This window comes from Crinia signifera, chromosome 2 (genome assembly GCF_055691185.1).
Source record: "Crinia signifera chromosome 2, ASM5569118v1, whole genome shotgun sequence".
Classification (NCBI taxonomy): Eukaryota; Metazoa; Chordata; class Amphibia; order Anura; family Myobatrachidae; genus Crinia; species Crinia signifera.
The window spans coordinates 84,150,196-84,176,875 of NC_139218.1; the positions used below are offsets into that span (position 1 = coordinate 84,150,196).

At 42.5% G+C, this 26,680-nt stretch overlaps 1 protein-coding gene across 5 annotated transcripts in view; it reads left to right on the plus strand.

Moving 5' to 3' along the window:
* Positions 1-26,297, plus strand: part of PDK3 (pyruvate dehydrogenase kinase 3) — a 77,871-nt gene extending 51,574 nt beyond the window's left edge. For 4 of the 5 annotated variants that reach the window (XM_083172517.1, XM_083172513.1, XM_083172516.1 and 1 more), the window contains exons 3-12: positions 2,833-2,974; positions 5,102-5,173; positions 6,419-6,603; positions 8,064-8,153; positions 8,890-8,967; positions 10,448-10,524; positions 16,659-16,760; positions 18,325-18,435; positions 20,986-21,099; positions 23,220-26,297. In XM_083172517.1, coding sequence (XP_083028643.1) covers positions 2,833-2,974; positions 5,102-5,173; positions 6,419-6,603; positions 8,064-8,153; positions 8,890-8,967; positions 10,448-10,524; positions 16,659-16,760; positions 18,325-18,435; positions 20,986-21,099; positions 23,220-23,360 — 1,112 coding nt within the window. In that variant the 3' untranslated portion in view covers positions 23,361-26,297. The remainder of the gene's footprint in view (positions 1-2,832; positions 2,975-5,101; positions 5,174-6,418; positions 6,604-8,063; positions 8,154-8,889; positions 8,968-10,447; positions 10,525-16,658; positions 16,761-18,324; positions 18,436-20,985; positions 21,100-23,219) is intronic. The other variant, XM_083172515.1, reaches the window with a different exon arrangement.
* The last annotated feature ends 383 nt before the right edge of the window (positions 26,298-26,680 follow it).

Genomic DNA, 26,680 nt, shown 5'->3' on the forward strand with positions numbered 1-26,680 from the left:
GTGTTTTATTCAAACGACCACTATAATGTCAAGGTAATTGGTCTGATGCTGGAAGCAATGGGTATTTAATAAAGTAAGTGCAATGTGGGCTAGTGTAGTGTTTATATTTCCATCAAGGCAGGTATTGAAAGAGGATTTATTGTGCAAGTCCGTTTCCATATGCGAATCACGGGGTTGTTATATATTGAATGCAAGCATTTTCTTAATTTATTTTTTTCAAGTTTAATCTGCATAAGACATAACTGACTTGTCTCTTGTGCTTTATTATACTTAAAATGCTGTATTTCTTATTTGCACGCTCTTCCTAAATTTGCCATACAATTTATCAGTTAAATAATGGTTCCCGCTGGGCCTCGCTCACTTAGTACTAGGTTTCAAAATGGCACCTGCATGGTGATTCACAAATTGTTATGTTCATGAAAGCCTTTTTGTTCTCTTCTTCCCAGATCCCCACTCCCCCCCCCCTTCCTTAGATCAGTAAAATTGTATTTGTATAGCGCCCACATTATTATGGCATTTTATTTATAAGGCGCCTCTAGTGGTTCGCAGCGCCATACGTATGGCACACATTAGAACAATAAAGGGTACAAAGAACTAAACATAACAGTAACTGGAGAACTAAGGCAGAGCACAGGTAACAATTAGCAGCACAATTATTATAATACACAATACAGCTGAGATGGAGGGAAGCCGGAGAGTTGTCTACCTGCTATCAGGGGAAGGCTGTCATTGACAGAGATAATAGAACACAGGTGAGAAAAGACGTAGATAAGAGCTGTAATTGAAATGCAAGAAGTAGGCTGTGAGAACAGGAGGGAAAAGGACCCTGCTCTAAGGAGATTAGTAACATTTACAGTCTGTATTCCCTATCACATGGACGGTATCCAAATGATAGGTCGATTTGTGTCTAGATAGACAGTCAATAAGTCGACATGACAATGCTCGACACGGCATAAGTTTTCAGGAAATTTTTTGAATTTCATTTTGTTTTTACTTTTAACATCCACGTGGTCTCCATTTGGGAACGGCAAAGTGTACTGAGCTGGCCTGAAGCATGGCGAGCCAAATATACCATGCAAGGGTACGCTCTACACCAAGGCCCTTATTCAGATCTGATCGCAGTATAAATTTGTTCTCAAAATGGGCAAAACCATGTGCACTGCAGGTGGGGCAGATGTAACGTGCAGAGAGATTTGTGCAGTGGCGAAACTCCGGGAGGCAATGGAGGCTCCCGCCGCCGGGGCACTAAGCCCTGAAGAGGCACATCCGCTCTTTCAAATGCCGACTGGCTCAGGGAGCAAGTTTCCCTGGACCCCCGTCTCCAGTGTGGCAGTGGCTGTCCAGTAAAATTTTAATATGCAGCCTGCCTGCGGACGGTTTAAGAACAGGTTGGCGGGAAGGCTGCAGTGCAGTAGCTGGTGGGAGGCCACACACAGAGCCCTGGAGACACAGGAGGTTTTGCACTCACTGCAGGACAGGTCCTGTGGCTTCCTTCACCATGGCTCCAGGCTAAGGTGAGGGCTGCTCATTTTCTCACTTTCCCTGACTCACCCCCTCTCTCCCCTTACATTATTTCTATATTATTTCTATCTATCTCTCTTGTTTCTCTCTTTCTCTATCATTCCCTATCACTCTCATTCTCTCCCTTGCTCCCCCTATCTCATTCTCCCTCTCTTGCTATCTATCTATTGGGGAGGGGGGGCATCAACATTAATCTTGCCTCCCGGCAACATGGGCGATCTTATGCCATTGGATTTGTGTGAGTTATTTTGATTCTGTGCAGGGTAAATACGGGCTGCATTATTTTTACAATGCAATTTAGATTTCAGTTTCAACACACCCCACCCAAATTTAACTCTCTCTGCACATGTTACATCTGCCCCACCTGCAGTGCACATGGTTTTGCCCATGTTGAGAACAAATTTGTACTGCGATCAGATCTGAATAAGGGCCTAAGTTGGAGGGTTCACATGCTCAGGTGACACACCGAAAAAAAAACATATTGACCTTTTATTGTTTTGACATTTTTCCATGTTGACCTTTTGTCAAGGTTGGCCTTGATCATGTCGACCTCTTGTCACGGACGCCTTTTATGCATGTGGACCTTTTTGGTGTTGACCGATTGACTTTTTATCTCGAGAACTAGAGGTTTTTTTTTCGGTCCAAACTGAACAACATATTTTTGGTGGGGTGGAGGGAAATATGGAATTTATACAAGCATCACACAGATGCCTATGTCAGGAAATTAAATTTAAGACCTCAGTGATATGATATAATAACCATTACACCACACAGGGCGATTTTTGGCAATGTACAATTTTGACTATGAGATTTTCTGTTGAACTCCCCGAAGCCCAGAACCAACGATATTGACACGGTACAATTTTGGCTATGGACGATTTAGGCTATATTAGAAATACCTTATACTAGATTGTACAGTTTGTAGCCAAAATTGAGATGCCTGCACAGATTATCTTTTCTTGCGATACCGACCCTGTGGTGGTGTCCAAGCTGTATAAACACACGGTTCCATATGTTTTCTACTGAATATAGACCATATCAATAGTTAATATCACACCCTGTTTATCCCCTGTACACTATCCATGTAATGTACCTATTAACTTTATGCATCTATTTAGAGCCTAGGTTTATTTTTATAAACAACATACAGTATACACTGGTCATATCTGGTTACATTACATACTTAATATTAACCAGACTTACCTAAAATAATCGCTGACCTAACTGGTGACATTGGTCATTTATGAAAATATAACTATTTTTTAATCTGTCCAAAATCTTTTTATTTTTAACCACATTATGGTCTTGCAGGGCGGAACAATGCTTGCGAAAAAACATCTTACCTCTTTTTGCGGAAGGAGTTACCAGTTCGACTTGCAAACACACTTCAAGAAGTCAGTCTGTTGCCTGAAAGCTTGCTCCAAAGGCCGTCTGTGAAATTAGTACGGTCATGGTAAGATCAAGCTTGTGCTTGTCTATAAAAAATAAGCGTTGCCTCCTTATGATGGTTAGGTGATTCTTTATGGCAAAATGAAGGGGATATAATAAGGAGGATGTCCCAGTGTCTCTGAACTAAAGGGCCCTACACACTAGGCCTGGCCAACTCCAGTCCTCGAGAGCTACCAACAGTTAATGTTTTCCAGGTCTCCTCACAGAATCACAAGTGAAGTAATTTGCTCCACCTGGGGATCTTTTAAAATGTGTCAGTGGTAATGAGTGCACCTTTGCAGCAGCTAGGTTGTCTGTAAAATGTGAACTGCTGGTAGCTCTGGAGGCCTGGAGTTGGTTACCACTGCACTAGCCGATCCCCACTGACATCAATATTGGCGGGGTTCTGGCATTGGCAAGTGCATACACACTTGCTGATGCCGGCGGAAAAGGGAGGAGGGGATGGCTGTTGTTAATGAGGAGCTCCCTCGTCTGAATATGCAGGGTGAGGGAGTGGGTCGTCATGCACGAGAGCACACATCAGTAACTAGATACGGTGTACATGCGATATAGTAAAATATATTGCTCAAAAAGGCCGTTCTGAGCGATATTTTTTACTTTATCTCCTAGTGCATATGAGGCTTAAGTCCCACCATTTTTACCCTTTTAAATAGGGGTTTTCCTCAACTTTTCACCTGCGCAGGAGGTGGTGTTAAAACCTATGAAGAATTATTTGCTTGTAAAGTCTTGCGGACAATTGAATAGACACTTTTTGTGAGTTGCGATAAAAGCCTGTTTTGAACACAGAAAGAAGTTATCACAGCTAATTCAATTCCTCCTCAGTGGTATTTAATTATGTGCTGGATTTTTGACAGTCGAAAAATTACTATTTAGGCACATTTTTTGTACCTGGTATCATAATGCAGAAACCAATCTGGGTCTGAGGGGTTATTTAGAACTGATCTCTGTTCTGCAAATTTACATTATCCAGCGACTGTCAATGCATATGAATTGCAGTATGCATGTGCAACGCCAAACAGCGGCGAAAGTCAGCGATGAATCTAATCACAATCCCGTGGCAACTTGACTGACAGGAAGCCAGCTTTACTGGGTGGGCAGTGGCACATGCTGTTTTCCGGGTGTCAGAAAAATAGCACACATGCCCAAGCGTTTTCAGGGATGGTGTGATGTCTGCTCCGGCAGCGATCAGCCTGTCTCGGTTACAGAGTTTGGGAAGGATCAGTGTTCTGCATGCTTGTGCAAATTATGTATAAGTTTTTTTTTTCTAATTAAAATGTATAGGAGAATTTGCCACCCTGGCTGTTGAAAGTATGTCAATGTCTCCAAGGGGGGAGGGGGAGTAATTGATGATTGCCGAATTTTTCACCGGCAAAATATATGCAACATTTTTAGTGCGAATCAGATTTGCCCAATTCAATCTCTGTGCCGAATTTTCGCCTGGGCTCAAATAAAGCACAGACGAAAAACATGTTTTTGTTGTAAAAAATTGCAGCCATTTTCGCCAGTTTTCCCTGCTGTTTTTTGCTCTCCCCCTCCAATAAAACAAAAGAAACTGAAATGGCATGGGCGAAAAAATTTAATACAAAACTGGGGAAAAACGCCTGTGATTGAATACTGATCGACAAATCATTGTCGTCTTATTTCGGCTGGAGTAATTTGAATATGCCCCCCCCATGACTCCACATACAGTAGCACCAGCTTCATAAATCATAAGCTAAGCTATTATAGGGCCAAGCTTCTGACCCACCCTACCTACCTGGAGATGATATTGTATGTACAACTGAAGATTTATGTGGAATTATTTAGGGAGCTAGCAGCATTTTATCGCCCAGTGTGTATGGGGCTTTACATATATAAAATGAGCTTTTCTGATATATAGGGGGGTATTCAATCCCAGCCTCTATCCAATCGCCAAGCGGGACATTGAATCCCATCTGGCGATATGCAGTCGAGCAAAATGAAAACGGGCCAGGGTCATGGCTGTCAGGAAGGATCGACAGTTGTGACCCGGGATTGAATACACCACATAGTCCTCGAGTTCAGAGGTCAGATTAATCATGGGATAGAGATGTGCTAATAATTCTGTAAATCCACATACATTGTGCTAACAACTCTTCTTCTCTTTCGTTAGGTACATGCAGAGTTTTGTTGAACTTTTGGAGTATGAACACAAGAGCCCCGATGATCCAGATGTCCTGTATGAGTAAGGAAATGATGTCTTACTCAATAACTTCATTTTGGCATTTTCTAAGCAGTCAGCCTGCCAGTTGATTGGCAGCTTTACATTGTCAAGCATTGCAGAGGTCTCTGTTTGCAGTTATTTATAGGAAGCCTACATATTGGGAAGCAGTTTACAGAGAATACGTATCTTTTCCCTGCCCCAGTGGAGCTTACATTCTACATTTCCTATTACATGCTTGCACTAGGGTTAATATTGTCAGCAGCCAATTAACCCACCAGTATGTCTGTGGAGAGTGGGAAGAAACCAATGCACCTGGTGGAAAACCGGTACAAGCCTGGGGAGTACATATAAACTCCTCACACATAATAGCAAGCACTAGTGCTTCTCTGAGCCGAAATAAGCCATACACACAACACATAAAATGTCAGCAATAGAAAAACATATGACTTGAAGTTAGACTGCGATGATGTGAGCATACACAGCAAAGTATCACTAGAAACAATAAATGATACAAAGCACATAGGGGGTTATTCTGGTTGATTCGCAAGGCTGCAAATTCGCAGCCTTGTGAGTCCACCAAACCCCGCCCGGCGAATGAACGCCCACCCGCCGCCCCCTAAAAGTGCGGGTTCGCCCGCACAGGCTGCGAATGGATGTTTTGCATAAACATCCATTCGCATGCCTCGGGTAACCACCCACATCTTTCGATGGTCGCCGACCATCGAATGATGTGTTGCGTACACGCATATATAAAAGTCACTTACATATGCATGCACGCTGGCACGGATATGGGCGGGCAGCTGACATCCAGTGATGTCTGCTGCCCGCCCCCGCGTCACTGCCTCATTACCATGAGAACGCTGGGCGTTCCCATATGGTAATGGGGCAGCCCTCCGCCGTGGGTGCACGCACCCTACATCCGAACATGCGCAGAAACGCGCATGCACAGACGCGCACCATCGGTCCTCCGTGCGAATGCACAGAGGACAGAATGGATAAGAATAACCCCCATAGAGTGATATAAACAATGTAGTATGAATAAGATGATGATAATAATAATAATACAACAAATAGCTTTTAATGTTTTTTTTTGCACATGTGAACAATTGACATTTTGTGTGCCGCCATACTTCCTTTGCATGTACTGTATGTGTGATACATTTTCTTTTGTTGCTATTTTTTAAATGTACATTTCCAATTGATACGTAAGCGCTTGTATACAATTTCACTGCTTGAACTTTCTTGTTCATTTTTTTTTTTTTGTAGCTTTTTAAACATTCTGATCGAAGTAAGGAATAGGCACAATGATGTGGTTCCTACCATGGCCCAAGGAGTGATTGAATACAAGGAGAAGTATGGGTTTGATCTACTTGTCAGCAACAGCATCCAGTACTTTCTGGACAGGTTCTACACCAATAGAATTTCTTTCCGAATGCTAATTAATCAGCACAGTGAGTATCCGCTTATATGGCACAGTAATGCTCTGTACCTGGGCTGTGTTTCACTTACAGGGGGGAGGGGGATATAACTGAGTTCCCCCATTGAGTCTCCAGTACTCAGTCTGTTTCTTTCCTGAACACTTTTGTGTATATTAGCTTTCGCTGTGTTCTACCCCCTGGTTGATATGCGTCATTAGGTCGACATTGGTCTACAGTCAAAAGGTCGACAAATGAAAAAGGTCGGCTTGATCAAAAAGTCAACATGAAAAGTCGCCATGGAAAAAGGTTGACATTAGGTTTTTTTTAACCGACACGTGGCGAGCGCAGCAAGCCATGGGAGGGGACGCAGTACTCTTATACTACCTATGGTGACATAGACACTATAAAACGTGAAACCTCACTTTGACCCTTTTTCATGTCGAACTAATGCATGTCTATCTTTCGCATGTGTCGACCTATGACTGTTGACCTAGACACTGGAATGACCCATACCCCGTTATCCCATCCTGACTGTAAACCATGGGAAAATATACCATATTTAAATATTGATATAAGTTCTGTAAACCACATACATAGGTACATGTTATTCTGTGCCACCTACTTTCTGTGATTATTCTGTTCAGTAGAATCGGTCATTAAATGATTTCAACGTACCCCCTTCTCCCTCCCCTCCCCACTTACGTAATCTCCCCCTTTTTTTACTCTCCTTCACCCCCCCCCCCCCCTCCCTCTCCCGCCAATCTTAACTCTCCCTACTCTCATTCCACTAGACCCCAACCCACCCCCCTCAAAATAGGTTTGGTCATGTGATCTGTTACAATTTTATGTTCCTTATATGTTGCTGGATGAGCAGCCTTATTCTTGTAACTCCAGAATTTTCTCTTAACTGCTCCACATGCTGTAAACTTTTATACTTTTCAATAAAACTATTTGAACACTAAATGATTTCAACGATTCCAGTTGCTAATTTATTACTGTGGGGTAGACATATTAAGCAGTGATAAGAAAGGAGAAGTGATAAAGTGCCTGGTACTTTATCACCGGCCAATCAGATCCTAACGGTCCCTTTTTAAACCCAGTCTGTAACTTAACAGTCAGGAACTGATTGGCCGGTGATAAAGTATCAGACGCTTTAGCACTTCTCCTCCCTTATCACTGCTTCATACATCTACCCCACAATAATATATTGGCTATTGTCTTATTAATAATAAATACTGCAAAATGATACTTTATGAATTATTAGGAATAATGACTTGATAAGCACTGTAACATTAATATTGGTCAGAACAGAACCTTCCTACAGTTACCCAGTCATTCAGTCTTTCTGTGCATTTCTCACTTGTCTTCTCCAGATAGTGATATATGTAACCTCAGCTGTTGATGTATACACAGCTGTCTTTTCTTTATTTCTTGTTTCAGCCTATTTGTCTGCTATTTAAGTATGATGTGTTTTTATCTGTTTTATATTTAAGCTCTTCTGTTTGGTGGAGACATAAACCCTGCACATCCCAAACATATAGGCAGCATTGACCCTGCCTGCAATGTTCCGGAAGTAGTGAAAGGTAAGGGATCCACATCAGTTATCACAAAGTGATCTATACCTGTGCAATAAATGTTACTTTTCAGACTTACATAATCACGTATATGTATACAAAGATATTTCACACTTCATAATCATCAATAGCATTGTTACTGATATTATATGTACAGACAATGAATACGTTACTGGGTGTTGAGATCCACAGAGATTCATATTTGATATCAGAGCCGCAATTCCCCTTTTGGCCAACATTGATCCAATTATCGATCAAAACCGGACATTGATGATTGTCAATCTGTCAATGAATTAACAAAATTCTGCATGTTAAAAATCCACAATTTGCCCATCTCAATCATTTTTGGTTGCAATAGGTGAAACAAGGATTTCCATCATGTTTGATTCCCCCCATCCCACGACCCAGGCATTTAAAGATGGGTAATTGCATACTATTAGCCCACATCCTGTTTTGTTTTAGTCTTTGAGTATTGTTATAATTAGAAATGTGCAGGTTCTGTTTTATGATGAAGTTTGGATTTATCCACATTTATCTTATTGGCTATCCAAAACTCGTGAGAGCAGATTGCAAATAACATGGCGCTTTTGAAATTCAAATGTAACCGAGTGAATTAGAGTATAACTGAACCCGTACATCTCTAGTGATAATCAACGAATTATGGTGTATGCATTTAATACATACCATGTTTCAGAACCACGTCCCTTTACTACAGGGCTACAGCAATGCTTGTTTTTATTGACAGATGCCTATCAAACTGCAAAAATGCTGTGCGAGCAGTACTACTTGGCTGCTCCTGAGCTGCACATTGAAGAGTTTAATGGTAAAGTACTGTACTCTCACCAAAAATTTTTTTTGTCATTTTAAATGGAATAATTAACATGTACTTATATAGTGCCAGCATACTCAGGAGCACATTACAACTCTGAAATCCTTGCTACATGTACAGAATCATTTCTATTCAGAATGTATTATTTCATTCATTTTGGCATTGTGAAGTTTATGTGATCTATGATGGGAAAATAGGACGATGATGTGTTTTGATGCTTCTGAAGGCTCCAGCACTGTAACCCATATACAATACTGCAGGTAACAGACTTGGGGAATACTTACGTGCTTACATTTCCAGCATTAACTTCGTACAAACCTGGCATGACGCAAACACTTTTACTGCCACTGCTTGACACTCCATCTGTTGTTGAACTACACATCCCAGCATGCCCTGCTACAGTTTTACTATTTGGCCGTGCTAAAACTGATGCAGGGTATGCTGGGATGTGTAGCTCAACAAAAGCTGGAGTGTCAAGGTTAGCCATCACTGGCTTAGAGGAACATATCAGACTGTTAAATATAGATAGGCATAAAGAGCACTTGTAAAATGATTTTCCGCATTTACATATTAGTATCACCTTTTGTAATTTAACAGCAAGTCCTACTTTAACACCCAAACTTTTAAGAAGCTGGCAACTGCTGGCACATCATAGTCAGAGTAGGACTTGCAGTGAAATGAAATGGTCCCTTAAGGTGGCCATACACATACAGATTTATCTTCAGATCTGGCTGGTTGAAACAAAACTCTGGTAACTTCTAAATAACAGTTTGTCAGTTTTCCAGCATTTCCAAGCAAATAGTCTGCTGTCATTTGCTCTCATCCATAACCATGTTTTTGTTCCAACCAGCCAGATCTGAAGATAAACCTGTAGGTGTATGGCCACCTTTAATGGTGGGCCTCGAGCTCAAATGCAGTCATTATTTGTGTATTATGGTGTGTGCTGAGCCGTATTATACATTTTTATATTTTCCTAGCTCAAATTTAGAATGGGGTAGAACATGAGTGCTGCACTACGGACCTTATTCTGGTCCACAGGCAAAGCTGCGAATTTCACAGCTTTGCGCGTGGATAAAACGCCGCCCGCCCCCAGCACTTCCAGCTGGTCTATGGTCACGACATCTGTGGTTTCTTAGGTCTGCGGGTATCCCTGTACGGGAGCGGATGGGCAGCTGACATCCACTGACGTCAGCTGCCGGCCCCCGCGCTCATGTCACGGGTGCATTTACATGGGAACTCCCATGAAACGCTGCGCGTTCCCATGAGTGCGAGCCCATGCTATGTGCAAACAGGAAGGCCAACAAGCGGTTCATTTTGACTGCTCGCACCGAGTGTCAGCACATGCGCATGCGCTAAATATCGCTCCCCGTGCCAATGAAATCAGAATAACCCCCATATGTAGTGCAGTCTGCACAAGTTCATACGGGCTTTATCATTTATCATGCCACAATCCTGGTACTGCTTTGTTTTGCAGCTAAATGTCCTGGTAGACCCCTTCAGGTGGTCTATGTGCCCTCCCATCTATTTCACATGCTGTTTGAGCTGTTTAAGGTAAGTTTGCAGCAGCACATCATTTTCACGATTATTTGACAATAATTAAAGTTGTAATAAACTCATGAGGCTTTAGTTTATGTCCTAGTCCTACAATGCCCCTCAGCATTGCCACTGATTTTTGCATGCTCCCAGTGGCGTAAGTTCGTCCTAGTTGCCCGGAGGCAAGGTAACAAACACACACCAACAACCTTATATAAATCCCCCACACACAGACCACCTTATATAAATATATGTATGTATATTATGTTTAAAATAAAGATAGCATGATGTCTATGGTCCTGCTAGCAGGGGGAGTCAGCCACAGAGGCGATATCGACGGTTTTCCATTGAATGATTCAAACTAGCAGGGGAAGAGAGGTGCCCCCTTGGGAGCAGGAGCCCGACAGCAGATGACTCCATTGCCTCCCAGAGTTACTCCTCTGAATGCTCCTCTTTCCTTTATAAAAATCTATTTGACTGTATGTCTTTGTCTGTCTGTATTTCTCTCTTTCTCTCTCTCAGCCATTATTTATCCTGCACAGAAAATAAATAACTCACCAATATCTAACTCTCTCTGCACATGTTACATCTGCCCCACCTGCAGTGCACATGTATTTGTAGAAGCTCTTAGTGGTTAGCAATTAGCTTGTTAGTATTACTCCTGGAACTAGATAACTTTATTTATGCCCCAGTGGGTTAAATCCACACAGCAAATAGCATATGAGCACATTTGGGTAGGGGTTTGGACATTTAAACACTACTGTTCTCTTCACCTCTGTCTGCTGTGGATATCCTGTTATGCCGTACTATAGATCTGTAACATACCGTATGGGTCTATGTAATAAGCCTTGGATAGACACTGTAGTACTTCGTGTAGACACCTCTGTATTTGCTGCCAATAGCACCTAGTGTTTGTGGTGTGTTTCATATATGTTATACCTTGGTTTAGCTTGATTAACAAATAGGATCACACAAGGACAATGCTTTTGTTGCCTGAGATTTAGCAAGAACACTGGTTCTGACAGATGGCTTGGCACACATCACTGACACATCCCTGTGCAGCGCTGTGTGCTGAGCGATTTCGCCAAACAATCTAGTATCGCTCAGAATGCTCAGCGAAATCTCTCCATGTGTAGGCCCCTTTAGGAATGAGAACTCTCTAGAGAGTAGTTCTGTTAATAAAGCAATAAGTCTCATGTCATAAGTATTACGAACTGTCATCAAAGTGTCACCTTTGTTGACGTAACACACAGGTGTTTTGCTGTTACTGAGCTACAGTATGTGTTGAATGCTTGCTGTAACATACCGTGAGCTTTGCTATCTTAAAGTGACACCATTCTAAACTACTGGAGTTAATTCCTAACCGCCACATTGGTATATAACTTATTCTAGCTGAAGTTGACCTGCTGTGACTCTGGGGGTGGAATAGAGGCCAGATGGCTGCTTAAAGCTGTGTACTTGAAAGCAATGCATCGCTACAGTATAGATCAGCGGTTTGTATCTACCCAGTTTGTTTAATCACTGTTGTTTCCAATTGTAAAACGCAATGGAATATGCTGCGCTATATAAGAAACTGTAAATAAATAAATCAGCGGTTCTCAAACTGTGGGTCCTGACTCCAAAGTGGGTCCCTACCTGCTCAGCATGAGGTTGCGACTCCATGTTGCTGACCGTCAGGCTGATGACTTTCTAATCTCAGTCAGTGATTCAAGGAGTCTGAAAAATCTGTTGCATTATCTGTTATGTTAGACTCCTCCCATCATTCTGTGCCTCCGCAATGCTGCCATGTATGTGCTGTCTGCTGCCTACACATGTGATGTGATGACCTTCTGCAGTAACTTGCTGGGGTCCTGTCATTATTTCTATTGTCTGATGGGATTCCAGAGCAAATAGTTTGAGGACCCCTGGTATAGATCATTACCATTGTGCTAGTTTCTTTCTGCATAGCTTATACACCAGTCTGTGGACCAAACCAAGTCTCTGTGATACACTCCTGAAGAGTAATCACATAGGGCAGTATTCAATGAGAAAAATTTGCCCTGTTTTATGGCGAATTTGTGCTTTTTTCGCCTTGGACAGAGCATTTTGCAAGCAACCCTATTCAATGTGAAATATTCGCAGTCTTTCTAAGTGATTTTCGCCGTCTCTCGTTGTGTAGCAATTCTCCATCTTTTCATGGAGAGCTGGAATGTGAACTTTTAAACTAAAAGGTTTTTTTTTTTTAATTTTGGTGTAAAAAAATCAGGGTTTTTTTCTGTGAAGGGGCATGTTATTTTTATTCATGTGCTTATAGCACATGAATATATATTTCATTTTAAAAAAAAAAATTTAATTTTTTTTTTTTTTTTTTTACACAGAGCAGCCAGCAGGGGGCCGGAGCGCTCGAGCCGCTCATTAGATATTCATATATTCACTGCATCCGATCATTACATATGCACGATCGGGTGCAGTGAATACTGGGTCAACCGCTGGCTATAGGGGGGGGCAGCTTGTGCTGCCTGGGTCCTGGGGAGCCCCCTCCCCTCCACATATGTTCTGGGGAATCCAGGGAGACTTTAATCTCCCTGGCTGCCACCGTCCCACGGCTCCTTGCCAGCTCCCTGCCGCGGACGCTCGTCCGCTGCAGGGGTTAAGACTCACCGCGAGTGGCGGCGAGTCTTAACCACATTGAATAGAGCGAGCAGGAGTGGCAGCGAGCCCTCCGGAACACGGCGAGTGCATGGCGAGAGAAAAAATCTCTCGCCATGCCCGGCAAATTTTTCACATTGAATACTGCCCATAGACTTGTGTGTTGTGTGCACATCTTCAGGCATGTTGGTATCGCTGCTTGATTTCTAGACAGGAAATTGGAAATTGCCGGTTTAACCTCTTTGCGGTTCTCAGAAACATATCTTTTAAGGAAAAGTTACTTGTTTCGGATTTATTACATGACTGTGAAACACTATTCTAATAAAAAAAAATAGTTTTTATGGCTTAAAAAACAAAACATGTTTGTGGTATAATTCCTGTGTGCTGAGGTCACTTCCCAGACATACAGTAATGTGTAGGTTAATAAAAAAGCTAAGCCTGGCCTGAGAAAAATTGTGCAACTGGAAATACTTCTATCATGCCACATAAATACAGTTTCATTGCCATTAATTACACATCTGCCAGAGAGCGCAGCAAAGCATTGTGGGCCAGTAAAACTTGTTTCCTTAGAGTTGTCACATAATCCTTTGCGAAACAAATTAATAACAGTGTGTATTGGAATCCAGTTAAGGATAAAATGCCTTGCCATAATTGTTGAGAATTAGAGGTATCGCTATCCTGAGCTTGGCTACAGCTCAACCTGGTTACTCCGTAATTTACGGCTATAATAAGGGATAACGCTTCTTGGGTGTTGTGAAGCAGCAAGCATTTCATTTCATAAGAAAAGATTGGCAGTTTCCACAATAATATATTGTGGTGCCTTCTTACATGCAGTCCTTCAGCAACCATTTTATTAATAATTGGGCATTTAAATAGCTACTTTATTCAGATGTTAAGCCTATTACCTTGTTATTTTACTTTTATAATTAGTAATCATAGTAGCAGAAAGTAGTAATTTTGACTCAAAGAAGACTTAAGTTCAGTCATGTTGCTCGGTGCTTTAATTATGTTGGTGCCAAAAAAACACATAGCAACGGTTTTCCCCTACTGGTGCGAAGTAGGCAATACCGTGCACTGCCGATACCTACACCATAATCAGCTTAATGGGCTTTCTCCGAATGCTCAGGTAGAAAACAAAAGTATATTACACCCTATATCAAGGAATCGCAGCTTAAAAGCATTAGCGCACATAATTAAAGCGTGTCTCTCATTACACCCTAATATGCACATAGACAAACCCCAAATTGTGCGTCTGTTGCATGATCATATTGGTAAATGTTGTTTTAAGGTTTCCTCGGACATGTGCAATTGCATTTCCTGCTTAATGCAATAATTAGGTAGTGTGGCTGTATTTACTTCCAGTATATTATATTCTGGTATAACAACGGTAAGGGTCAAAGGGCCAGATGTACTATGCTTAAAAAGTGATAAAATGGAGAGTGATAAACCAACAGCCAATCAGCTCCTACCTGCCATGTCAGAGACTGTTTGAAAAATGAAAGGTAGGAACTGATTGGCTGGTGGTATATCATAAACCTACAAGCAACAGTAACAAACCTGTAATTATATATATATATATATATATATATATATATATATATATATATATATATATATATATATCTCTATCTGCCCCACCTGCAGTGCACATGGTTTTGTCTATCTGCAAACCAAATGTGCTTTGCAAATCAACCTGAATCACCCCATAATGCCTACTATACGGGAGAGGTAGAGCATAGTGCAGGCTGGGGTTCTAGAGTACGGAGATACTGTATATTGTCACCAACCAACTATATGATTAATTGCCAGTGAGGGTTGTTTTAACTATATATTTAAACTTTATGTTTACTTTTGCTATTAAATATTGTGTAAATAATTTTATATAGGATATGAGCGCTCATAACACATTTGTTGTTATTGGTATGGTAATTGGAGTAATGCAGATTACGTATTGTGAGCAGCATTATAAGAGCGTGCTCGGCATATATGAGAATTGATAGCAATTACATTACAATCTAATACCTTAAACCCGATGTTTACCTGACAGTGCCATTTTGGTACTTGAAGCAATAATGACAAGAATGTAGCCTATTACCTCTCTAGGAACTAGCGATAAAATTCTGTCACTGGTCCTAAACACAATATGTCTGTCTCCAATGTATGTAATAGAGCAGTGCAATTACAAACCACTGTTGTGCATGTGAAACCTCGCCGCAATGGCTGGCTGCTTTATAGGGCCTAATTCAAACTTGATCGCTGGGCTGCTAATATTTGGAGCCCTGCAGTCAGGTATACGCTGCCCCGCCAGAGTGAAGCCCAGCCCAGTTCAAGACTGCAAATTGCTTAGCAGGGCTTGTGAAAATTAGCAGTCGGTGCGTAGCCCAGGACACACTCGGCAGCTATGCTACAAACAGGCTGATCAGGGCCGGAGCTGATGTCACGCGCCTTCCCCTAAAATGCCTGGGCACACCTGCATTTCTCTGACACTCCTAGAAAATGGCTGGTTGCCACCCCCCAAACACCGTCTCTGTCAATCAATTGCATGTGCCCAACGATTTAGTAGCAGGATTTTATTACAGGATGGTTTTGCACATGCGCACTGCGGACTGCATAAATTTGCAGTCTATCGATTATCCTCCAGCCTGCAAATTCTCAGCTGTGTAATCAAGTCTGAGTTAAGCCCATGGCCCTGATCCTTAATTGTTTAAACAAACCTACAGATGTGTTCCGCTATGTTGTTGCTATGTATAGCAGCGTAATATTTCAGATCACGATGCGTACAAATTCCTCGTATTGCAGCCGGGTCCCATTGAAATGAATGGGAGGCAGCACATGCGCTCCTTGGTTCCCATTCACTTCAATGGCATAGCAGAAGTGTGCAATCACAAGCACCCCACTATGCTGCAGCATCCTTGCTGCTATGCAGGTGCAGAATCGATGTGAAATGACACATCTGTAGATCGTTCAAATAAATGATAGGGCCTTATTCAGAAATGGACATAAAACAATGGTTTATGTTCATCTCTGATGTTTTCTGCGCATGTGCACACTGGGTCCTGCAACGTTGGACACCGGGCCCACTAAGCCACAGCCTGATTGACAGGCTGCGGCCATTTGGGTTGTTGGCGGGGGTGGGATGAGTTGTAGCTTTGTGGGAGGACAGTGTTTGCATCTTCCGATTTACTGACCCCGGCAGCACTGATTCCCTGGCCATACAGAGTATCCTGGAGTTTAGGAAGATGGCCGGGTGATCCGGTGCTTCATCTTCAAACACAGCAGCATATTACAGAAGCTGGCAGGAGGCGTCTATTTACACGCGATGTCTCCTGAAGCAATAAAATATTGTCACACAGCAGCTGTGTCCAAAGATCTAGATGTTGTGTGTACAGTGCCCATGTCTGAAGCAGGACTATACACTACAGTATGTTTGTATTTGGCATTTATAACTTCATTAGCACCATATCCAACATATGGATCGTACAGTATTACAATAGTATTTCATCACTAATATTTCCTTACTGTAGAATTCAATGAGAGCAACTGTGGAGCGACACGAAGGAAGTACGGGATCGCTTCCACCTATAAAGACATTAGTCACGCTTGGAAAAGATGATCTTTCAATAAAGGTACATTCATAAAGCAAATTCCAATTGTCCCATGTGCTTTACTAATAAAGCGTCTTCTCTTCACAGCCAAGTATTATTCTTCTGCTCTAACGTGTCACCAAATGGGGCTATATACAGTATGTTGACGTTGTCCTTTCTGCAGTGGTTCTCTACAGCAGACTTGTTGCTGTCTCATCTACGGTTTCAGATCACAAGAATTACTAGGCAGGAGCATGCGTGGCAGTCCTAGACTCCATGCTTTTATTAGTAGTATTATTATTGGGGTTTTTTGTGAAGCTCTGTTCATTCATATATTTCTTCATACATACACCTACCCACACTGATTTGAAGTAGGCCAGTATATGGCAATATGCCATTCCACCTCTGCCCCCCTCACCAGACGCTGGGTTTCATTCCTGGTGATGCTCTGCCAGGCCTCTACTGGGGTTGGGATCATTTGGTCTACAGCCAGGGCCGGCGCCACCACTAGGCAGCATTAGGCATTTGCCTAGGGTGCCGGCCACTGGAGGGTGGTACTGTGCAGCATTAGAGGGCAGCAGCGGCAAAGAAGAAGAAAGGAGCTGGAAACAGGTGAGTGACCCCCGGTCGCCCGGATGACGCATCCCCGCCGCATCTCCCGCCAACTCTCCCCCAGAGGAGTGCAGCGGCGGCAGCCGCATCACCCATTCAGTGAATATCCCCATGATAACCTTTTCACTGTCGACTTAGACCAATGTCGACCTAATGATTGTGTCGACCTAATGACATGTCGACCTAGAACAATGTCTACCTAATGGTGTCCACCCAATGCTTGTTGAACATCATGCTGTAGACCAAATGATGGTATCCCCTCTAATGTAAATGTCTTCAGTTCCTGCTTGTTCTTGGGGCATTTTCCCTTCAGTTTTGTCTTCATCAAGTGAAATGCATGCTCAATCGGATTCAGGTCAGGTATATACATATGTCTAGTGTCCGTTGAGGTAACAGTGAGGAGGAGAAGAAGGCACAGGGAGGTGGGGGAAGGGGCACACTTAGGGCGGTATTAAATGCCACAGCGAGGGGGTTTTCTTGGGCAAGGATGGCTTATTTTAGGCGAGGAAAAGCCATCATCGCCATCCTCGTAAATGGCGAGGTTCACTGCAAATGCAGCAAGTTGAATGCATTTTGGGGATAGCCGCGCCGTTTTGATGGCCACACTCGCCGTTTTCATCTCGTCAGATGAAACCAGCGAGGTGGAAATGGCGAGTGAAGGGGAGGGAGTAGAATACTCTGACGGTGAGCTATCAGCACTGTTCACCATCAGGTGCATTGAATACCCCTCTTAGTAGGAACGTGAAAGCAGGACCTAGAGAAGGAGAAATGCAGTAGAAAAGTTAGTGGGGCAGCGATCGTCTTACCCCCCATGGCTCTGCACTGTGCACAAGGCATTACTCGCACAACCCTAGTTACAGACCTGCTTTCTACAACATGTCCATCTTCACTTGTTTTTTTTTTTTATGTAAAGAATTGACATGCTAGAGAGTTGCAAATTTTAGGAAACCTTTATTGCAAAACATCTTCTACTAGACAAATGTCTTTCCCTTAGATCACTGACCAGGGAGGAGGGGTGCCCATGAGGAAGATAGATCGTCTATTTAATTACATGTATTCTACAGCACCCAAACCAAGCCTGGAGCCAAGCAGAGCCGTTCCTTTGGTAGGTTTATGAGCAATATTCTATTCATTAAAATCACTTACGTTATGCTGAAAACTGCACAAGAGAAAAAGAAGAAGTAGGAACAGCGCTGTACCGAATATATAAAAAATATTTAATTAAGAATTGCAATTTTACATATTATCACAGTCAATATTAGACAGACAAGACTTACATACATAAAACACAGAAAGCTCCCCCTTATATAACTGGTGCTGGTTAGACTTTGTTAATGCAATTGCGGATGTTATGCTCATATGTAGAGCCAGTTAGTAGGTTAGTACTGAGTTCAGTCTCCACAGAAATGTGCACATTTTAACGTGGTATACCTATTTTGTAATCCTGGGGTATGGCTTGTAAACAATGGCGATTTTCTCCGACCTTTAGCAATAGGTCATATCCGAGATTATCAGCCCGATGTTGTTGGCAGCCTCAGTGTCCCCTCTCAGCCCGATGTTGTTGGCAGCCTCAGTGTCCCCTCTCAGCCCGATGTTGTTGGCAGCCTCAGTGTCCCCTCTCAGCCCGATGTTGTTGGCAGCCTCAGTGTCCCCTTTCAACGCATATACTTCTCCTGAGGAAGCCGCTGAGAGGACTCTAAGGCAGAGAAACGCATTTAGAGGGGACACTGAGGCTGCCAACAACATCGGGCTGAGAGGGGATACTGAGGCTGCCAACAACATCGGGCTGATAATCTTGGATATGACCTATTGCTAAAGGTCGGAGAAAATCGCCATTGTTTACAAGCCATACCCCAGGATTACAAAATAGGTATACCACGTTAAAATGTGCACATTTCTGTGGGGACTGAACTCAGTACTAACCTACTAACTGGCTCTACATATGAGCATAACATCCGCAATTGCATTAACAAAGTCTAACCAGCACCAGCTATATAAGGGGGAGCTTTCTGTGTTTTATGTATGTAAGTCTTGTCTGTCTAATATTACTGTGATAATATGTAAAATTGCAATTCTTAATTAAATATTTTTTATATATTCGGTACAGCGCTGTTCCTACTTCTTCTTTTTCTATTGTGCATATTCTATGAGGGTTTTTTGGTAATCCCCCTCAAGGTTCAGCAGCAGTACAGAATATTCAATCAGCGCTCAGTATCAATCTGTGGTGTTTTGTTGATAAAGATCTTCACTCTACATAGTTAAATGGGTTATTTATTTTATTATTAACTAGCTGAGGTACCCGGCATTACCCAGGTTTAGTTGTGCAGTTAGCATTACTTGAACTTTATCCTCCTTTTGTTTTAAGCTTAACTGCTGACCATCCCTAATGGTGTGACTGGCATACACCTGCCTGGGCTCATATGTTTACCAAGTTTGGTGTCAATTGCTCCAGGCATTCCAGAGTGTTATGCTAGAAGATACTTACATTATATATATATATATATATATATATATATATATATATATATATATATATATACACTAATAAAATCTGCTCGTTCCCGTTGGTTTAAGCCCCAGTCCAGTGCAACTATGCTTACTGGTCCTCTCCTGGGCCCTTATTCTGGTTGGTGCGGTAATGTCCGCGTGCGGTCGGTCCGCCGATGTTTTGTGTCTGCGCATGTGCAGAGGCGTCTCTGCGCATGTGCGAGCGGGGCGTACGGCCAAATCCCGCATGAAATGTGAACACTCCGAATAGGGGGTGGAGAGGGGCGTGAAGGGCTATTTGGGCTCATTACCATATGCATACGCCCCGCATTTCATGGGCGTTCCCATGCAAACGCTGGGCGTACGTATGGTAATGCAGTCGTCACGCACGTGTAGGGGGCGGACATATGACATCGCCGGATGTCAGCTGCCCACCCAGATCCCTGCTTTTGCACTGAAAAATGTCCGTGTGGTCTGAGGTTGCGGGAGCTGGTGGACCACTCGGTCTGCGACCATCGAATGATGGGGGAGGTTCCCTGAGATGGAGGAGGCGTATTCCATGAAAAATACACGTGCGGTCCGTTCGGCCAGCTTCTTACCGCGTACGGACGGAGTTGGCGATCCGTATGGAATGCGGGGTTTCGCACGCACGGTCCTGGCCGCATATTCAGATCCGGCCGCACCGATCAGAATAAGGCCCCTGGTGATCTGCCTGGTGTCTGTCACTGTGACCTGAGCTGTTGGAGGAAGTGGGGAGTGGACAGTCTCTGCTTTCACTGGTCATGACAGACACAGGACAGACCACCCATGTATTGTATAGATTGGCTTCTCCAGGGAATAGATTTGGAAGACCTCAAAACTTATACAGCTGCAATTAAGGAAACTTGTATTATATATCAGGTTTATTTACCACTGCTATGCTTTATGACCGGCATGGCAAAACTATGGCCCTCCAGCTGTTGTGAAACTACAAGTGCCATCATGCCTTGCCACAGTTTTGCTATTAGGGAATGCTTAAACTATGGCAAGGCATGCTGGGATGTGTAGTTTCACAACAGCTGGTGGGCCGCAGTTTGGCTATGTTAGCTTTTTGGGGTAAATAAATAATTCTATAATGTACTCAAATAAATTTGACTGTTGGCTTATATCTTATTTCTCTGGGTTTAAGGCTGGTTTTGGTTATGGATTGCCAATTTCCCAACTCTACGCTCGCTATTTCCAAGGAGACCTTCAGCTGTATTCCATGGAAGGTGTGGGCACTGATGCAGTTATCTATCTAAAGGTATTCCGTCATGGATTGGTCTGTTTCTCCTCCCACAATTCCTTGTGCTTTCCCTCCTTCCCTCCTTTATCTGTGTTCTGTAATCTCACAAGAAATCAGCACAACAAAAATGTGTATATGGGGTCACCTCGCAATCTTAGATACATTTCATTTCCCATCAAATTTTATTGATCTAACATATGAGACCAGGGTTGCCTACCCTCCCGAAATGGCCGGGAGGGTCCCGGAAATCGGGTCCCCCTCCCGGCCCCCGGGAAAGAAGGGCAACCCTTCCACAATAGCCGTCCGGGTCCCGCGACCCCCCCGCCACCCGTGACTCACCCTCGGCAGCGGGGTCCGCGGGTCAAATGACGCTAATCGCGCCATTTTAGCCCCGCCCACCACAGTGCAATGCCTTAAAAATGGCATTGCACGTCGGGGGCGTAGCTGAAATGGCACAATCGTTCTGGTCACGCCCACAAGCAAGAAGCCGCCAGTGTGGCTCCACCCCCTCCCCAACCCTTTTCATTCCCTACAGCCCCGCGCCCTCCCCCTGAGCTGGCTGCCCTCTCCCTGAAAGGGCAGCCAGAATGTAGGCAAGTATGTATGAGACAGTAGTTATAAATAATGTGATTAGATACATAATAAAGATGGTAACCTGCATTGTTTGTCATTAGCCTGCGAGAAGCTTTGTGCAAGAATGCCAGTATTTTTAAATCTGCAGTCATTTTAGGGTTACCACCTCATCCCTTTAATTCCGGACACATACTAATTACACAGGTTCTTTGGCAGTTTAAAACAAGGTGAAATGGAGTCTTGAAGTCAGCCAGCCACAGAACCTGTGTAGTTAGTATGTGTCCGGAATTAAAGGTAACCCTAAGTCATTTACAATCTGGTTTTGCCTGGTAGATGATTGCCACCTCTTTACAAATGTGTTTCAATTTCTAGTGAGGCTTATGACGCAGCTAAAGATCTGTCTGGAGCAATTCAGTTACTGCCACTACCCTGCATTTGGGACTTATCACGCGGGTAACGCCATAGCTCTGGGAACTTTACCTTTAATCTACAGTTAGCTAATGGCATAGTAATTGAATAGCTGCAGGTGTTATACCAAGAGCTACAACCACATGGTAAGCTTTGTGGGTAACTGGATCTGCCCCATCGTTTGGGTTTATGTAAAATTCACTTGCCTTTTTTTTATTTGGCCTAGATGTAGCTTCAAAAGAAAAACACATTCTATCCATTATACTTTATTCTCTGGGTACTAGAGCTTCACCTCAATATTATTATTATCTATTATTTATATGGTGCAACAAGGATCCGCAGCGCCCAATTACAGAGTCCATAAACAAAATACCAAAACAGTGACTATAGGTGCCCATAAATGGTGCGATATGTGCTAGGTGCATTTTGTACTAGTTTGCAAAGTTCAAAACTCATTTAAGAATTGCACCGTGTGGGGGCACCATTACAGTTGAATACAGTAGGGGACAAGTATTGGCATCATAAACCTAGCTGCATCAGCAGATGGCACTGAAATAAGTATCAGTGTGGCAAAAAAAACACAGGATTTGGGCTCTTTTCACGCGATTGCGGTGATTAATCACATGAAAAAGCTTCCAAATTGCATGTGATTGACAAGCATGTAATAGACTGGGCATATCCTGTTGTAAAGTGCAACGGAATATGCTGCACTATAAAAGAAACTGTTAATAAATAAATGAATTTATTCCTCAGCTGTCAGCCGCCTGTCCCCCTAAGTCTAGGCTGTAGACGATTCAGCCTATTGGTTAATCATTCACTGCATGCGACCCTGCCTCCTGGGAAGGTCCCAGACCGCTCAAAGGGGGATTGCAGGTGACTTCTCATCTCCGAGCAGTCGCCCTAGTGTATTGAGGCCTTAAGAGAAGGAAAAGCACATGAGGGAATAGGGTGAAAACATTTAAATACAGTTCTGACATGAGACTAGAGGTGGAAGCAGGAGTGTGATATGCTGATAATAGTACTAATATCGACATGCTTTTATAATGTATAGTCTTTTGGGATATTTACATAATCTGTGTTTTCTTGAAAGTTTGTTGTACATAATGTTTTTCAGTTATTATATATTTCCAATATTATTTTTCATTTGTTTTATGTAGGCTGTTTCTGGTGATTCATTTGAGAGACTTCCGGTATTTAATAAGTCAGCTTGGCGACATTACAAGAACCCCGCAGAAGCAGATGACTGGAGCAATCCAAGCAAAGAGCCGCGGGATGCTTCAAAGTACAAGGCTAATTAATGGCAATTCTTGGTCCTTTACTTACAAAGTGGCAGTAGTCCTTTAGTAAGGCTTGTCCTGTTGTAATGTGACCATTCTCTTATTGGTCAGTAGTGTTGACCAATTAGTAAGTAGAGAGGCAGATGAATTCTGATAACAAGTTGAACTATTTAAGCAATCTAGTCCTGTTATGCCAGTAGCTCACTGCTCGTGTTGCACTTACTATGGCTTCTGTAAAATAAGAAGTGTCCTACCTGTGAGGTGGACAGATCAAGACAATTTGCACTGCTTTTCTTTATATATATATATAGATATAGAATGATCTATTTAAAACGGGTTACTGTTTTACTGTTTTTTGTTTTTTTCGCAATGTAATCTTTTGCAAGTTCTCCTTTTTCCTGAAATGACGAGTACTCGTTTCATGCAATAGTTTGATACGATTACAACTTCCCTGAAGGAGTGACGTAATACACTCCAATGATCATGGTTTGCAAGTCATCTTTTATTTTTAGTCTTGTTGAGCACTATGAAATATGTATAAGGGAAAGGACTGTTGTTCTAAGCTGATCTATACATGCAAGAGCTGTGCCGTTATGTTTTTATTAAAATTGTTAATTGATGTGTGTTGTCTTAAATTAAAGTAATCCTGGCTGAAATTTAGTATGAGAAAAAGAAAATCTTAAACTTGGCACTTTTAGAGAATAGTGGTCTATTTACATGTAAAACATTTCAGTTTTTTTATGTTGCATGGAATTTGAAATATATGAATAGAATTCAAAATAGCTGATCTATAGTTTAGAATATAGTTCTAATATTTACAGGTAGAATAAATGCATCTATTGTATTTTTCTAAACCTTAAACGGATGATGCTCCTGCATGAACAAACTGAATTACTGTAGGTTCTCATGGTAACAAGCAACTTACCTTGGTATACACACCTCAAACCAAAGAAACTTTCTATATAACATCCTTTTCACTTGCACTTCATCAAAACTGAGTGCCGATTGGCTGGTTGTGGTCATTAGTATATATTATTCTATACTTCATTCTATAGCATTAAAAATCTATTTACTAATGCTACAGTACATACAATGTAATATGGCTCAGCATGGCTAGCCATGGCTATCCTATTGTTCTCAGCTGCAATACAATACATAGAACAATGCAGTAGGGTATTAGCAGGGTAATCCAATTACTCATTTAATCCTATTAAAGGGATAGATGACAGTGGCTATATCTGTATGTACCCAGTGACATTGCTGGGGGGGAGCCAGCATCAGCAATTGCGTACACACACTCGCTGATGCCTGCAGTGATGAGGCGGGGGCCATGCGGCATTCCAAAGCATGGGCTTCGCTTGCGATGTTCTCCATAGCCTTGCATGTACAGTAGTGTTCATTCTAGCACCCGCTAACTCTGAAAACCCATGCAGTTCCTCTTCCCTGCCTGGGGTGTCGCTGTCTGCTTTAGTGCTTCTAGCACAGTGTGGTCTGTATATCAGCACTGATCTGCAAACCAGACCTGTGGTAGAAACACCACAACAGACAGCGACACCCCAGGCAGGGAACAGGAACTGCATGGGTTTTCAAAGAATGAACACTAGTACAGACATGTGGGAGCAAGCATCTACATCAAAATAGAACATACAGTACTCACTAGATGCTTCAAAAAATCGTGCAAAATATCATCTAGCGTGTACACAGCTTTAACCCCTTGTGTGGTATGCCGGAAATTTTCCGGGCTCAGCTGCGCTGCCGCAGCGGTCTGTCCCAGAAAATTTCCGGGCATACCACTTTGCATTAGGTGCATGCCAGTGGTGCCTCCAGCGAAGCACCACTGGCGCACTACCTTTGGGGGTTCCCCCCATCACCCCTCCTGTCGTAACCCCTAACACCCACCCACCCCCTCCGCTCCAGTGATCCTACGGCAGGCTCAGGGATAGTCGCGCGGCTCGGGGGGGACTCGGGAGAGTTCAGGCGCCCAAGTCCTTCCGATCCGCCGTGAAACATCCCCAAGCCTGCCGCCTGTGTGATGACTGACAGGGGGAAGCGGCAGCAGGGAAGCTCCGGCGTACTAACGACGCAGGGGGGGGGGCGGCTTCCTATGATCTATGGTGGGTTTTGCTGGGGCAGGACAAACCTGCCCTGGTAGGTTTGTCCTGCCCCAGCAAAACCCACCACTCAAGGGGTTAACGCTTGGAGAGAGATAACATGAATTTTATTTATTTATTTTATTAACAGTTTCTTACATAGCGCAGCATATTCCGTTGCTCTTTACAATATGAGACAGCTATACAAAAAACTGGGTATTTACAGGCAGTCAAAAGGTATGAGGGCCCTGCTTGTAGAATCTATAGTGAATGTTGCAAGCTATTTTTTAAAGAATTACAGGAGCTAATTAGCTGGTACTTGATTTCTGTCAACATTATTTCTCTCCAATGCTTAGTAAATAGCCCCCATAGTCTTGAAATACAGTAGTAGTAATGTTTTGCAGTGCAGGTCACTCCTCCTTATTTTGCTCCAACAGAAATGCTGTCACTCATTCTAATGCCAGTCTGATTGCAACATTCGGAATCCGTTTCTACAAAGTTGCTCCTGTTTTATTTTATAACTGTGTTTTTAGTACATGTTAGTAATGGCTACTAGTAGGATTGCTGATGATTTCCCCATTTTGTAAAATTAGACTGTACATTATTTAAAGCTGCAATCTGTAATTTTCTTTTTAAAATAGGTCTTGTTGATTTTGCTTTTTTTGCCATGTATTTAATTCAATTTTTTTAATCAAATTTGTGATGTTGTGGTTTTCTAGGCTCATGTATTATTTATATTGTTGAGTGTTTCAATGAAGTGGCAACTTTATTCCCTGGAATTGTTTTTCCTCCTCTTCACGGATTAATGTGTATTTTATCACTCTAAAACAAAATTTATGAAAAAATAATAAACCTAGTTTTTTAAGAATGCTTTGCCTTGATTCTTCATTTTTTTTCTTTAAGTCATTATCATGTTGTAATGTTTAAGTATTTGCCTAAGAATTATTTAATTTAATTATGTTTTTGCTGGGTTCAAAAAATAGATCCATTATAGAACAATTTTGTTTTTCCCCCTGGCAATGAATTGCTCTGTAGTGATAAAAATATAGGGCATTAGGGAAGGTGGAATGGTTATACTGCCTCTCCACACTGAGGTCTTGTGTTTGAATCCCACCATGGCCCTAACTGTGTGGTTGTATATTCTACTTGTGCTTGCATGAGTTTCCTTTCACAATCCAAAAAATTCACTGGAAGGTTAATTGGCTCTCCAAAAAATTAACCCTAGTGCAGTGGTTCCCAATCTTTTTGAAT